Below are 13,991 nucleotides of genomic sequence, written 5' to 3' on the forward strand. Positions count from 1 at the left end.
AGATGTTTGAGTGGCATGATGGTAGTTTGTTAATTAGGTTAAGGGCAAAATGGTCATTTGATGTTAAATTGGGTTAGTGGGAAAAAAAATTTGTTGTTAGGGTAAGTGAGATAATTTTGGCTTATTTTGATGCTATTGGTCAAGGACCCTTTTTTTTTTTTTTCTCCCACCAAGCATGCTGGGCTCGAAGTTGGAGGCGCCCAATAAACTTCCTATTTTCTTGATTTATTCTAAATGTTTTGTTTTAATTTCTTTCTCCCAATGCATACTCGAAGTTGGACACTAGGCCTCCCTGATGTGTGGCTTTGGATCTATTTGGTATTCAGATTTGTATTTTTTGTTTTATCTCTGGGCTTGCATTATTTTGTAGATGTTAGGTCTTTTTTTTTTTTTGCATTAGTTCAGTTCTTTTCTCAATATCACGATTATTTTATTTAGTAAAAAATGATTATAAAATTATTATTTTTCAGTAATTCTATTAAATAATAGTTTTGGATGGGTTTTTGTTTTTTGCATCTCAATTAAAAATATATCTAATATATTTTAATTAAATACTAGTACTGTGACTAAATTTTCCTATCACTTAAGTAAAAAGAAAAAAAAATTCAAACTCACCCCAATTTTAAATCTTGAATCCCCCACTGCCCCATGGGCTTTTGTTGTAGTTTCTTCTTTCTTTCTTTTTTCTTTTTTTTTGTGTTTTTTTTTTTTGTTTTTTTTTTCATCCAAAAGAAATCCATCCCTGCTATATACGGAGCCCAGTGGACTTTTGAAGAGAAAAAAGAAAGTTTCAGTTTAAGGCTTAGTTTGGGATTGCTGTGCTGTGAGAGGAAGCACTTCTGAACTTGCTGTGAGAGGAATCACTTCTGAACCTGCTGTGAGAGGAAGCAGCTGAGGTGTTTGGTAAACTGTTTTTAAAAGTGCTGTGAGAGCGAAAAGCAATTTCTAGGTGTTTGGTAAGTTGAAGGCAAAAGTGCTTTAGCTGGGTATAATTACCAAAATGGTCATATATGCTAAGATATGCTACTAAAATAAATAATTTTGTTTTTTGATTATATGACCATACTAAATAAAAAAAATTCTCATCTATTATCCTTGTACCTTTGCTTGGACCGAATAAAAGATTTATTTTAAACCCTTCAATATGCATATTATGTTTTAATATTACACAAAATAAATCAAGAATATTTGGATTAATTTCCCGACCATAGTTCAACGGGAACCATTACACAAAATTTATTGAAGTCACTTGAAAATTGCAACTAAATACTAATTAAGTAGATGCATTCATTAGACTTTGTGCAATTATATTTCTTAAAACCTCCATTTCTTGTCTTCCCGAACCATCTCCTTCATGTTTATTATCCTCCTTGAACCATGTCTACATTGGAAAAGGAGCTTGCTAGGTAAATTGCCTCCCTGATTGCCAAGGCCTTAGCTGCCATTGGCGAAGGCGCTAACAATTTCACTGCTCTTCCAGCAATTAAGCAAGCAAGGAAGCAAAAGTTTCTCCTCCTTACTATGAGTGTTGACCTGAGGAAGACTACTTGACAGGCTGGATTTGGAAATTCATTCAGAGGTTTTGAACTTTTAATTACACAGAACAGGTAAATTGTGAAGAACATACAACAACAAAACATATATACGTTCTATTTTCATTCATGTTCAACGCACAACGATTACATGGGAGGAGAAGCAATAGTTTCTTTACAATTTGATTCAATGAGAAACAGTGCAGCAAGTTAACATTAAGACCTTATACATATATATACTACTTGAGATTAGTCATGCTCAAGCTAAAATCCCAAAGTTTGGAAGCCAAATCTGCATCTTTGGCCTGATTGCTCGGTTTGGCAATGTTACAGTCTGCAAAATATTCGCCGCTTACTCCCTTAACTTGTGGATGGAGTGCCACAAAGCATGTGGTTGCTGCACCCTGCACAATCATGTTCAATATGGAGATTATTATGCATGTTCAGTTTTTATGAACGGAATGATAAATACACCCAGCACCTTCACAATATCTGTATCAAGCCACAGAAAAGTAAGTGGTCAATGGAAATTAAACCAGACAAGTATTGCAGTTTAAAAAAACTATGATCATGAGCTAGTCTGATTTGTGTCCATGCATATCATAGAAACTGATCATAAGCAAAAAGGTATAATTGTAAGGATCATAAGCAAAGTCCGCCAGATTAGCGACAGTCTTCTTTTTTGATTATTCAGAAGGTAGTACTCTGAAATTGAGTCACCAATTCCCGAAGGTAGTGCAGCCTTGGAGTACTATAGCTTCTGGTTCACTCTTCTTGCCTCGTATCATTGGTAAACAATTGTTGAATTGGTGAATCTAGTTGACCTTTTGCTCAATAAAGTCCTTGCTTAGTCACCCAAGTCTGCTCAGGCGTTGCCTGAAACAAATTAATTTGGTTAGCATGCAAGCCTAACTATATAAAAAGAGCTTTTGATCAACAAACTACAAAAACTGTAATGAAATATAACTTAATTCCCATGAAACGATAACTTAATTAAGCTGTTGTTTCACACTAGTACCTAACTAAAACACTTTTGCTAGAATCCAATATGGCATACTGCCCTTGTTTATCATCTTTGGTTACTAAGGTCAAAGAATACACTTGTTTATCATCCTTAGTCCTAAAATCATCAAACACACTTGTAACTTCTAGCAAATGTCTCCACCAAGAATACATGCATATAAGTGCATTCCCAACAAAAACTTCAGAATGCAAGACAGGCTCAAATACAAGAGAATGCATGCATTTGTAATCCAATGAGCAAGTCTTCATGATCTGCAAGAAAAGAAAGGACGGAGTATAATTCATCCCTAGAGATAGTATTCCAAGAAACTATAACAGTAAGACACATATTCTTCAAGGTAGATAAGACAACATCAGACCGGCCATTAATCAGAAATATGAGCATTTTAGGAACTAGTTGCTTCTCTAAAATTGCTTGAAGCTAAAAAAAGAAAAGGAAAAAAAAAAAATATATATATATATATATATATCCCAAAAGGTTGTTGTACCATCATCCTATGCACTTTGCAATCGATCAATAGTAAATTCTTCACATTAAGCATCAAGTATAGTGTCAAGAATTTAAGTCATATACACTACTAGAGAAAACCCATTTGGAGACAAATCTTTTCGGGACGGACTAATTTTTCATCCCCCAAACACATGATTAGAGACGAAAAAAATTATTTTGTCCCTAAAAGTTTTGTGTTTCAAAACTCTCCATCCAACGCTATTTAGAGACAAATAAGTTTCAATTAGAGACAAAAAATATCTGTCCCAAAATTTAATTGGGGACGAAATTTAATTTAGTCTCCTATGCATTTTAGATTTTGCAAATAATTTGTAAAATTTAAGCAGTTAGTTGCACTGAAATACAAATTTTGGATGAAAAGAAATAGGGTGAAAAAGTTCGTCCCTAATTTCGTTGGTAGTATTTTTTTTAGCTTTTCATTTGGATGGGGTTTGACAAAAATAAATAGTGTTTAGCAACTGAATGGGATTGAAACGATGTAGTTTCTATCTCACATAAAAATCACTCCATTTATCTCAATCCTTCGAACTATTTGACGATCATTGCTCTGCGACTTCCCCATACGAACTTTCGAACAACAGTAACTCCTAGCAGCAACGTCTCTATCATGCAATCTGTCTCGTCTATCTCAGCTCTCTGAGTCTCTCTTCTCCTCCTTTAGTACTTAAATCTCGAATTAGGGTTTTCTCTATTGCAGAATTTCAATTTTTTTTAGTTTTGGTAGTGCTAATTGTTTGTTTGTTGATGTCATAGACTTGTAGTAAGCGTAGAGATTGCATTGCTAACTACTAAGAACCTAAGAGAACTTTTTTGAAAATTCGGATTCTAGATCCATATAGATGAGAGAGTTTATTGTATTCAGATTCTCTTATTTTGATTATTCCTAATCTTAATAGCTTATTACGTACGATTCTTTTATCTTAATATTGTTTAGCCAAAACATAATTTTTGACGTAAATACCCCTTATATAGATACTAGGAAAACCACGTTAATTAAAAAGGATAAACAAGTAAATTTACAAATAAAAGAAATAAAAGAATAAAGATATATTTTGATCTTTTATTAAAGGTAATAAGGATAATACAGGCTATACGCGCTCAGAGTTCCTCAATTGGGGTTTAGGGTTTTTGATCGAAATCTTCTGGATCTCGTGGGTGGTCTCATCCTCTCTCTCATTGGAGCCTGTTTTCTTCCTTCACCCCCTCTTGATTTGAACTCGTGGTTGGGCTGTGCACAGCATTGATGGAGAAAATTTTGATTTGCCATGAGTCGGTTTGGTTGCAGAGGTTTGTTAACTTTGTCTTGTTATAAATTATAGTTACGTGTCTGTTGTTGCTGGGAATGAGTTTCTCAGGATTTGTACTACTTTGTAAAGGGCAGGTACCCGAAGTTCATCGATGCACTAAGAGATTTGGATGACCATCTCACAATGGTTCGCCACTTTGTCTTGTTATATATCTCAGACTCAAAAATTGCGCAAATTCTTTGTATATGTTAAAGGCATATATTATTAGGTGTAGTACTGTTTCTTTATTCTTTAACCTTGCATCTTGTGTAATAAATCCATATGGTTTTGTTTTTGTATGTTCAGGCCGAGGTAAAGGGGCAATTGATCACATGGTTGACTTCTCACCCTTTGCAGCAAGTTTTGACTAATGATATTGACTTCAATATCATGCTAAGCTTTTTGGAGTTTTATGAGGTTACAGTTTTTACCATTGTGTTTTATTTTTTCTTCAATGTCTCTCTGACCTTTTCAAATCAAAGTTTCTTCTTTCATTTTGTTTTTTTGATGCTGTTCTTTCATTTACTATATCATTGTTACAGTTATGTTCCGCTTATGTTGCAGGCTCTTCTTGCATATGTGAATTGTCATTTATATCGTTCCAAAAATGTGAAGTATCCACCAATTCTTGATCCTTGATTGGTAGATAGCATCAGAAGAGATACAAACGGTTAAAAGAAAATGTATTTTACTTTCATTATGTGCATCCTATATTTTTTATTTTTTATTTTAAAAAATAAAGATATAGTTACTCAATTTTTTGTATTGGTAGTCGTTCTTGATGTCTCAGCAACGTCTAGATACCAAGCTGCAATACTGAATATCAATAAATGGGGAGAGGTATGCCAAGTATACTCACTATGCAATGTAGACATGTATCCTAAAGACATGTGATTTGATTCTAGGCATTTTGTTGTGCAAGACAGTTCCCATTTGTTTGGATTCGATTGTCCCAGCATGGTTTGCTATCTTTGCTGCAGTCATCCTTGTACTTGCTTTTACGGAGGTAAAACTTCGCATTTTGAAATGCCTCCACTTTCAGTTATGTAATTAGGCATGAAGAATCAGTGTTATTTACTCTTCTATTTTTTTTTTCATCTTTTCTAGATTATCTCTCAAGCTCTATGTGCTAGTTATGGACTAACTGTTGGTGCAAAGCTCTCTCTCTCTTTCTCTCTCTCTCGGTTCCACTTCTTCGATCTGCTAGTTCCACTTCTTCTGCAGAGTTTGCTGAGTACATAAAGCAAACTAGATATGACCTCCATGATGTAAAAGCATATGGTCAGGTAACCACCTAATTATTTTTTCTTAGCCCACCTTTTACAGTATCTAGTATTCAAATTTTCTTGACAGAAAATTATACTTTACGGTTATATTAATCTCAGATGCTGGTTTTGATGACGTAATTGCCAAGGATCATATTGATCAGGTCTGCGTGATGCAACAACAGTTCTTTGTTTTTGTATATATACATGATTTGGGCTTGCTGATAAAGACAAGGATCCATTTATTGAAGAATTTTCTAAGGTGAGTTTCTTCCTCATTTTCTCTGTGCATTTGTTATATTATTACAGTTCTATGTATTCATGAATTTATGATTCTTTGCAATCAAAATACATTCAGGAGAACTGCAATGACATAGTTGGTGGATGGAAGGCAAAGCTGGTTAGGATTAACTCTGGAGAGCAGAGTGTAGCCTCTTCATTGCCAAGAAGAAATGACTATGACACTTCAAGTTTTGCATATGCAAATGCAATACTGTACTCGAGTTAGATATGCATTTCTAATAACCATTGTATTCAGTTGCTGGTGTATTGTGATTTAAACGGTGTTATCTTAAACTATGTCACAATCCTATTAATGTTTGAACTTTTGCTGTCTGATAATAATGGAATTGGGGTTTGTCTTCACTCATTTGTATCTGAATTTGTGTCAAATTTACTGTTTGCTTGGTTTTAATCATTCCATGTTCGTTTGATTGGTGCCATTAAATTTGAAAATAATTATAATTTAAAAATAATTAAAATTTGAAAATAATAAGAGACAAAATGAGTTTCGTCCCTTATTCATCTGATTGACGTCATCTATAGTTAATTTTCCCGCCAACTTGAATGAGATTGGGGATGGAATTTTGTTGAATAGGGGACAATTTTATTTTCTTCTCCAAATGCATTAGGAGACGGAATTTATCAGTCGTTGTCTTTTGTAATTAGGGACGAGCATTAGGAGACGACTTTAGCCACAAAATGATTTCGTCTCAAACGTTTTTTGGAGACGAATTCTCAACTTTTAGAGACAAATTGATTTCGTCCTTAATAGGGTTTTCTCTAGTAGTGATATAACAGATCGAGGTCACCACGAAGTATAGGGTTTAGGGTTTAGGGTTTTGAATCCTCTTGGAGATCGATTTCTATAGAAACCGATGGTTTTGAGATTGATGGTTTTGAGGAAGAGGCTGGGAAGAGAGATGCTCTTAACGAAATCGATCGATGGTTTTGAGGAGGAGGCTGCGAAGAGAGAAGGAAGAAACGAAACCCTATAGAAAAGATGAGGACATAATAGGAAAAAGGAGAAACTTTCATTTAATCAATACTGTTTACTTCGTGTTTTGACAGAAGCAGCTTCCCAAAGCTGGTACTTGGGTGCTTCTCAATTTCAGATTCTAGGAGAAGCAAATTGGACCAAACGCACTTCCTAGACAATTTACCAAACAGCATAACATAAACCCAAAAGCAGAAGCAGGTTCAGAAGCAGGTCCAGAATCAATCCCAAACTGGGCCTAAGTCTACTGTGGAGAAGCAGAATGGAAAAGGTTGGTATTACCAAAGCAGAAAGCACAGGCAAGTACCGTCACTCTAAGTCGACCAACCAGTCACTGCAGAACTACTTGCGTGTCTGCGTTCCCTAACCTACTCCTATATATTATAGGTAGGGGATGGCCATTCAGTAGCCTATCTTCGGGACACATGCCACGATATTCAGAGAGGGATTTCTGTCCACAGTTTCTTTTTTTGCTCATGTGCTGCACTGCTGCTTATGTTTATAGCCTCTCCGGTGTCGACAGGCAAAGATCGTTCAAATCCAAAATGATGTAGGGGTCCTCACACCGTCTTCCCAAAGTGATAAGGATGAGGACAATACTGAAGATTTCCTCCTTGCTTTAGTAAATGAACAAGGTAAGAAGATTTCTTCAGATACTATGCAGTGAAGTTCACTTAGAAATATCTAGGGCTTTCATTCAGAGCCGACCCTCGGCTTTGCCAAATATTCTCTGTGTTTCTACATTTCATGTACTAATAATGATGTCTAGATTATTAACTCTCAATTAAGCACAAGAATATAAATGAAAATTGAGTACAGTACCCCACTTTTAATGTGCCTAGGGCTCACGTAATTTCAAGATCGACTCAAATCTGTTTTCCATAGTCTATAGTTTATGTAATATACTAATACGTGAAAACATGAATTTGAAAGCCCATGACAAAGTCTAGTTTGGGTCATATATATATATATATATATATATATATATTTTTTAAGATAATAAAATTTTGAAGTTTATATGTATTTTGGACCCTCGGAGTTTAAAATTCTAGTTCCACCCTGACATATGTACACATTAAGGCTGTCATTCGGTCGATACGAAGACATTACCAACTTCAAAACTAAAACTTACGGTTTTAAAATTAAGCTGCCAATTACCAACCAAAGCTTTATATTTCAAAATTAAACTACAAATTACCAACCAAAGCTTTATATTTCAAAATTAAACTACAAATTACCAACCAAAATTTTCATATTCAATAATTTTTATCAAATTAGATATTTCGGTTTTCGGTATTACTAACTTTACAACAAATATTTGTTTAAACTATAAATTAGAATGAACAATACTATTTGGTTTTACTCAATTTTATAAATTTGCTTAAATTTTACATTCATCTACTTATTTCTTAATTTCTTTACACAAATGACAGAGTTTTATTCATTAATAAAACTAGTTATCTGACGATTTTTTAACGGGTTACCCAACAGTATATGACCTACTTTGTTTAAGTTCATTAATATATATATATATATATATATATACACTATTAATCTAGTAGTAGTAATAATATTAATACTACTGTAAAACATATGTATGCTTATAGTTCTTAATATAAATATATTTGTATTGAAAACTAAAAAATATATAACTAATATTTATATAATCAGTAAATTTAGCATTTATCAAAATCAAACCAAGTTTTTCAGTAATTTTTTATTTTGGTTAAATAAATTTCAATTATTAAAAATCGGTTTAATAAATTTAAAATATTGGCTGCTATTAATTATCAAACCCCTAGTCAATATCCATCTGCACTTATACTTAGTATTCATGTGTCCGTATCCAATTATCCATCTGCACTTGTCCCATCTGGTGTTCAGAATCTGCACATGCTCATTTGTAAGGTCAGTTATCCAGCTTGGACTGATAATATCTCATTCAATACGCTATGTACTTCTGGTGCACAAAAAGGGTGGGCGCTCGAGTACTGGTTTTATGATGCAGGTTTACATACGTACCAACAGAAAAACATATATGTACATGTTTCTTTTCCCTTTTCTGATGGGTTAGACAATAATAGTACGTGTAGCCGAGGTTAAAACAGAAAGTAACAATCTTCTATACATGCTTTAATATTTAGAATTGTTATCATGTACTGCTGAAATTAACTTCTTTGCATTACGTCCAAATTAGTCATTTTAATGGCACAAAATTAGTCATTTTAAAATATTTTCTAAATTGAATACCCAAATGCAAGTTTGTTTGCTAATAAATACCCAAATGCATATTTTTTGGCAACCATCAATAATTCAATACTTTCATTAATTGTTGACATGGCAAGCGAATTAAGGTTTTCCCAACCGCGTGCGTGGGCGCGTGGCTGCAATTGAAAAACAAAAGTGTTCAGACCCAGAAAAAAAAAAAAAAAAAAATATATATATATATATATATATACACAGATCCTATGTAGAGTGAGGCCCGTTCAGTTTTTAGGTATTAATGTATAGACTATTTCTGCAAAATTTCAGCCAAATTGATGGCCGTTAAGACATTGATAACTGCCTTAAAGATAGTACGGTTTATGGTGAACAGATTCAGTTCGTCAATTGATTTAATTGAGTTAGATACCTTAAAAATCATCAATTTGGCTGAAACTTTGCAGAGATGATCTATATATTAGTTTCTAAAAACTGAAAAGTCGAGATGTGAATATGAGACCGAAAAATGACCATAAACTCCAACTTCACACGTTAATTTCAGAGTGAAACCTCACTCTGGATTGGATATATATATATATATATATATATATATATATATATATATATATATAAAAGCTTACTTAATTTCCCTCCCAACGTGCTGATGGTAAGTTTTTTATTTTTTATTTTTATTTTTTATACAAAGAGTAAATGTCTCCTACATGCATGTAAGTCTATATTTTTGTGCATATGAACAGTAACAAAAATAAAATAAAATTGCAAACAATAAACTTTTACTGTGACTAGCAGTCAAAAAATTCTTGAAGTACAAAACCAACAAAAGCAAAAGCTCCTTTGCAAAGATGTAAAATGCAGGGTTGCCCATTCTAGGTTAAAAAAATAAAAAATAAAACAAAAAAAGACCTGAACTTTAACGCTTGTGAATTGTGAAATGTGGCTTAAAGCTGTGAAGCTACAAATGTACAACCACAAAAAGTTACACATAGGCCAGAAAAATAAAGCCTAGAATTGCATGTATTCATCATTTTATTTAGGAGAATGAAATTCACATTTCTCATTTTATAATTCACAATTCATGTTCCATTTTTTAGTAAGTTAAGTTTTATTTTTAGTAACCTAATTTTATTTTTTCATAAGAATTTCAATTAAAAATAAATGAGTATGAATTGTAAAATAAACGCTGTGGATTTCACTCTCATTTATTTATTTATAATACTTGATAAATAGGAAGGTACACAAGGTTTACACAGCCATAGACTAATACACATAAAACGATGATAATTCGTAAATAAAAAGAAAAAACGATTTTATGCAGCAGTTATAGTGTTATATATTGACTCTCACAACAGATGATCTATGAGATTTATTTATTTAATTTTTCTTCTCATATTAACTGGCACGTACAAGTGTTTCCAATAAAAGACCAGAAGCATCACTTGGTTGTTTATCTTATTAATTAATTAGCGTCTTCTTGCAGCAGTTTCCCTCTGGGCATTGAAGAAAACAGCAGCCACCGGAAGCCCGAACTCGTTTGCTTCTGCAAACTTTCGACTGTCGAAGTGGTCCTTGGAAGGAGGAGGAATCACTGTTTGCCGACCTTTCTGCTTGAACAGAAGGAACACAAACCTGTGGATCCCTATGTTTGGCCTCGGCATTTCATATTTCACCACCTCCCTTCCTGCGGTTTTTATCGACCACATATTTAATTAGTTCAAAGAAACAAAAACAAAACCATAATAAGCATCATAATCGGTATGAAAGGACTTACCAAATGTGTTGTCAGTTGTTCCTGGGATATCCGTGACTATCCTGCAAAGGAAGAAAGAAAAGAAGATTAACACATCCAAATCTTTAACAAAAATGGCAGCTCTGCTCATGTTGAATCTGCACTATTATTGCCGTAACAAATTTTTTCATGCCTAGGTAGGTATTCTACCAACCAAGAGTAAGGGTTTTGTTACCAGTGCAAGTGCTCCTTCAGATATGGATCACTAGGACCTGGAACATCTGGGTCAGTCATGACCTGCAAAGAAAGAATCACCTTAAGGACATATATTTACAAAACTAAAATTAGATTGGAGATCACTGTAAGCATGCTTTACCAGTGTAAAGAAAGATCTCAGATCGCCTCCCTGAACTTCAACCTTAGGCTTCGTGGTTACTGAGGAAGGAAATAGCTCATGCCCATTATACACCTTCTTGCTGGAGTTGTAAGTCACTGCCATTTTAACACTGGGGGAGAAATAATCAACAACATCTCCAATGACTCTTCCAACAACAAGAGGATCTGACATCTTTGCCACGGAATTTGAATTGATATATAAATAAAATTATATATCCTTTTCTGTTTTCCTTGAGGAAGCAGGTTTCTGATTTATAAACACTGAAGCAGACCCCATATTTATAGTTGAGAAGAACCCTTGAAAACTACATAGGATCCATTATGACAGTTGATCGAAGAGAAGTGGGTTTAAAATAAGTTTCAAAAGTGGAACATATATGAAAAGATATATAGCTAGTGTACGTTCTCTCTAATTAGTTAACTTTTAACAAAGTATCCTTAAAATGCCATTAATTATAGTCTTGTACTTCAGTTCTCTCTCACGCTCATTAATACAAAATGATTTATGCCTAGAAGTACAGAAAAAGAAATAAAAATAAATCATTGCTCGAGTTAACTTACATTTTCTGTAAAATCTCAGCTAAATTGATGGTCGTTAAGGCATTGATAACTACCTTAAAGCTAGGACAGTTCAGGTTGGACAAATTCAGTTCGTCAATTGGTTTAAACGAGTTAGATATCTTAAAGATCATCAATTTGGCTGAAATTTTGCAGAGATGAGAATACATTAGTACCTAAAAACTGAACAGTCGAGATGTGGATATGAGACCGAAAAGTGATTCTAAACTCTAACCTCGCACTTTAATTTCAGGCCACGCTGTGGATAAATATTATATATATATATATATATAAACAATTCAAAAGACTCGAAGTTGTGTACAAGCCTTTTACATCTACCCTAAGCCGTGAAAGAACTACATACGCCACCCCCCATCCATTGGTACGCAACTCTTGCTTCTTCAAGTCTTTTGTGAGCCTATTAACCTTTATCGTTTGCGAGTCCATGTAACATATAAATAATGCGATCACATTTATAGTTGCAAATATGCTTCAAAATAACATATGCATAAAATACATCGATTATGACATTTGTATGAGAAAAATAGCTACTTGAGTGAAAATAGATAAAGAACTAAAAAATAACAATGAAGCATAAGATTTTCGTCATCAAAGATTTACCATATCCCTCTCTCCCCTCCATCCCCAAACCCCTCTTCTTCTTCTTCTTCTTTTTTGTTGAACTGAAGTGCACCGAAGATTTACCAGCTCTCTCTCTCTCTCTCTCTCTACCCCTCTTCTTCTTCTTCTTTTTTGTTGAACTGAAGTGCACCGAAGATTTACCAGCTCTCTCTCTCTCTCTCTCTCTCTCTCGCTATCTCTCTGGTTGAACTGAGGTTCATCTCTATGCCAACTTAGTTTTATTAATTAGCTAGTTATTGAAGTGGGAGCTTAATTACATATTTGATATTTCTGAGTTATTTAATAAGTGGCTTTTGTATTAAGTGCATTAGAGCCATATATATTTAGCCCAGAGAAATGATAACATATATTGGGGATGAGACTCTGATACGAGTCAAGGAAAGCCCTAGACGACTGAGCATCTTGTACGTACGATTTCAACTATTGTAGCATCTTACTTCAACTGTCACAGTTTGAGTCTCAGTTTTAGTGTCAGTCCGCGCGAGCGCATACACTATAAAGGTTTGTTGATGAAATGAGGACCTACTTGACTTGATCGATGTGATATATGATTCGAATTTTATCATCTCTCTATCTTTTTTCAAGTTCGTTTTCTCAAGGTATTTGATGTATTGCCCCCCACCAATTCATGTGTCTCTACGAGGGCGCATTGCAAGTGTATCAAAGATTATATCTCTTTTCAGGAAATGTTTGCTTACCTCAAGTTTATGAACAAGCAAAAAAGATAGTATGCTTCGATGATTTTGGCTTGTAAAATCGAAAACCTCAAATTGATTGCAATTCGTATAAATTTGCAAAAAGTTATTTCATTTACAATAAGTTTTTGGAGGTGCACAGTTGAATGCGCATCGGACAATAAAACATGTAACTAGTCTAAATGGGAATGAAATTCCTTCACTAAAAGGTTTATTTGGATTATGACATAAAAGACTTAGAACCCTTCATGTTTTAGGTATGTTATTTATGATTTATTTTGCAAAAAATCATTTATGTTAGAAATCGTTTGATCATCGAAAATGATAAGAGTATAAAAAGAAATAGCTTTTTTAGGTAGATCTGGGAGGATGTTAATAGAATAATTAAACGATGGTTCAATTAGTTAAATCTTTTTGTACAAATAATTCATGAAAGATTATAAATTTTATGAGGAAACATTATTAATTCAACTTAATTAGTGAAATTTGAAAGTTATAACTTTTTTTTTTTATAAGAAAATTATCTATTTGAAGGTAACCTTCAAAGAAAGACATAAGCAATGGGATTGTGTTTCGATCGGCCAACACATTCTGAAGCCGGGAAAGAGTCTTTAGCCTTTTGTATGAAACATTAAGAAAGGTGAACTTTTGAAATTGGTTTCGCAAGAACCTTCCAAAAGTGAGGATTCACTCCAATATACCGATGTTATTAATTTGAGAGTTATTTTATGGTATAATTTAATTTGGGGTATAAAGCAGCTCGTTCCACTACCACAAAGCCATAAACATAGACTGGTGGCCTGGTGCTGAGCAGTCACTTCAATAAAGAGATTCACTTGTGCTCGTTAATCGTTATGG

The 13,991-nt window shown here is 33.7% G+C and overlaps 1 protein-coding gene across 1 annotated transcript; it reads right to left on the minus strand.

The window, feature by feature from the left end:
* Positions 1 to 10,297: 10,297 nt before the first annotated feature.
* LOC112166970 (CEN-like protein 2) lies at positions 10,298 to 11,506 on the minus strand. Its single transcript, XM_024303908.2, has 4 exons — positions 11,219 to 11,506; positions 11,078 to 11,139; positions 10,885 to 10,925; positions 10,298 to 10,794 (listed from the first exon to the last, which is right to left on the minus strand). Exons 1-4 carry the CDS (start codon positions 11,408 to 11,410, stop codon positions 10,577 to 10,579), a joined length of 513 nt encoding a protein of 170 aa, XP_024159676.1. The 5' UTR covers positions 11,411 to 11,506; the 3' UTR covers positions 10,298 to 10,576.
* Positions 11,507 to 13,991: the final 2,485 nt, after the last annotated feature.

The sequence above is a fragment of the Rosa chinensis genome, chromosome 5, assembly GCF_002994745.2.
Source record: "Rosa chinensis cultivar Old Blush chromosome 5, RchiOBHm-V2, whole genome shotgun sequence".
Taxonomy (NCBI): domain Eukaryota; kingdom Viridiplantae; phylum Streptophyta; class Magnoliopsida; order Rosales; family Rosaceae; genus Rosa; species Rosa chinensis.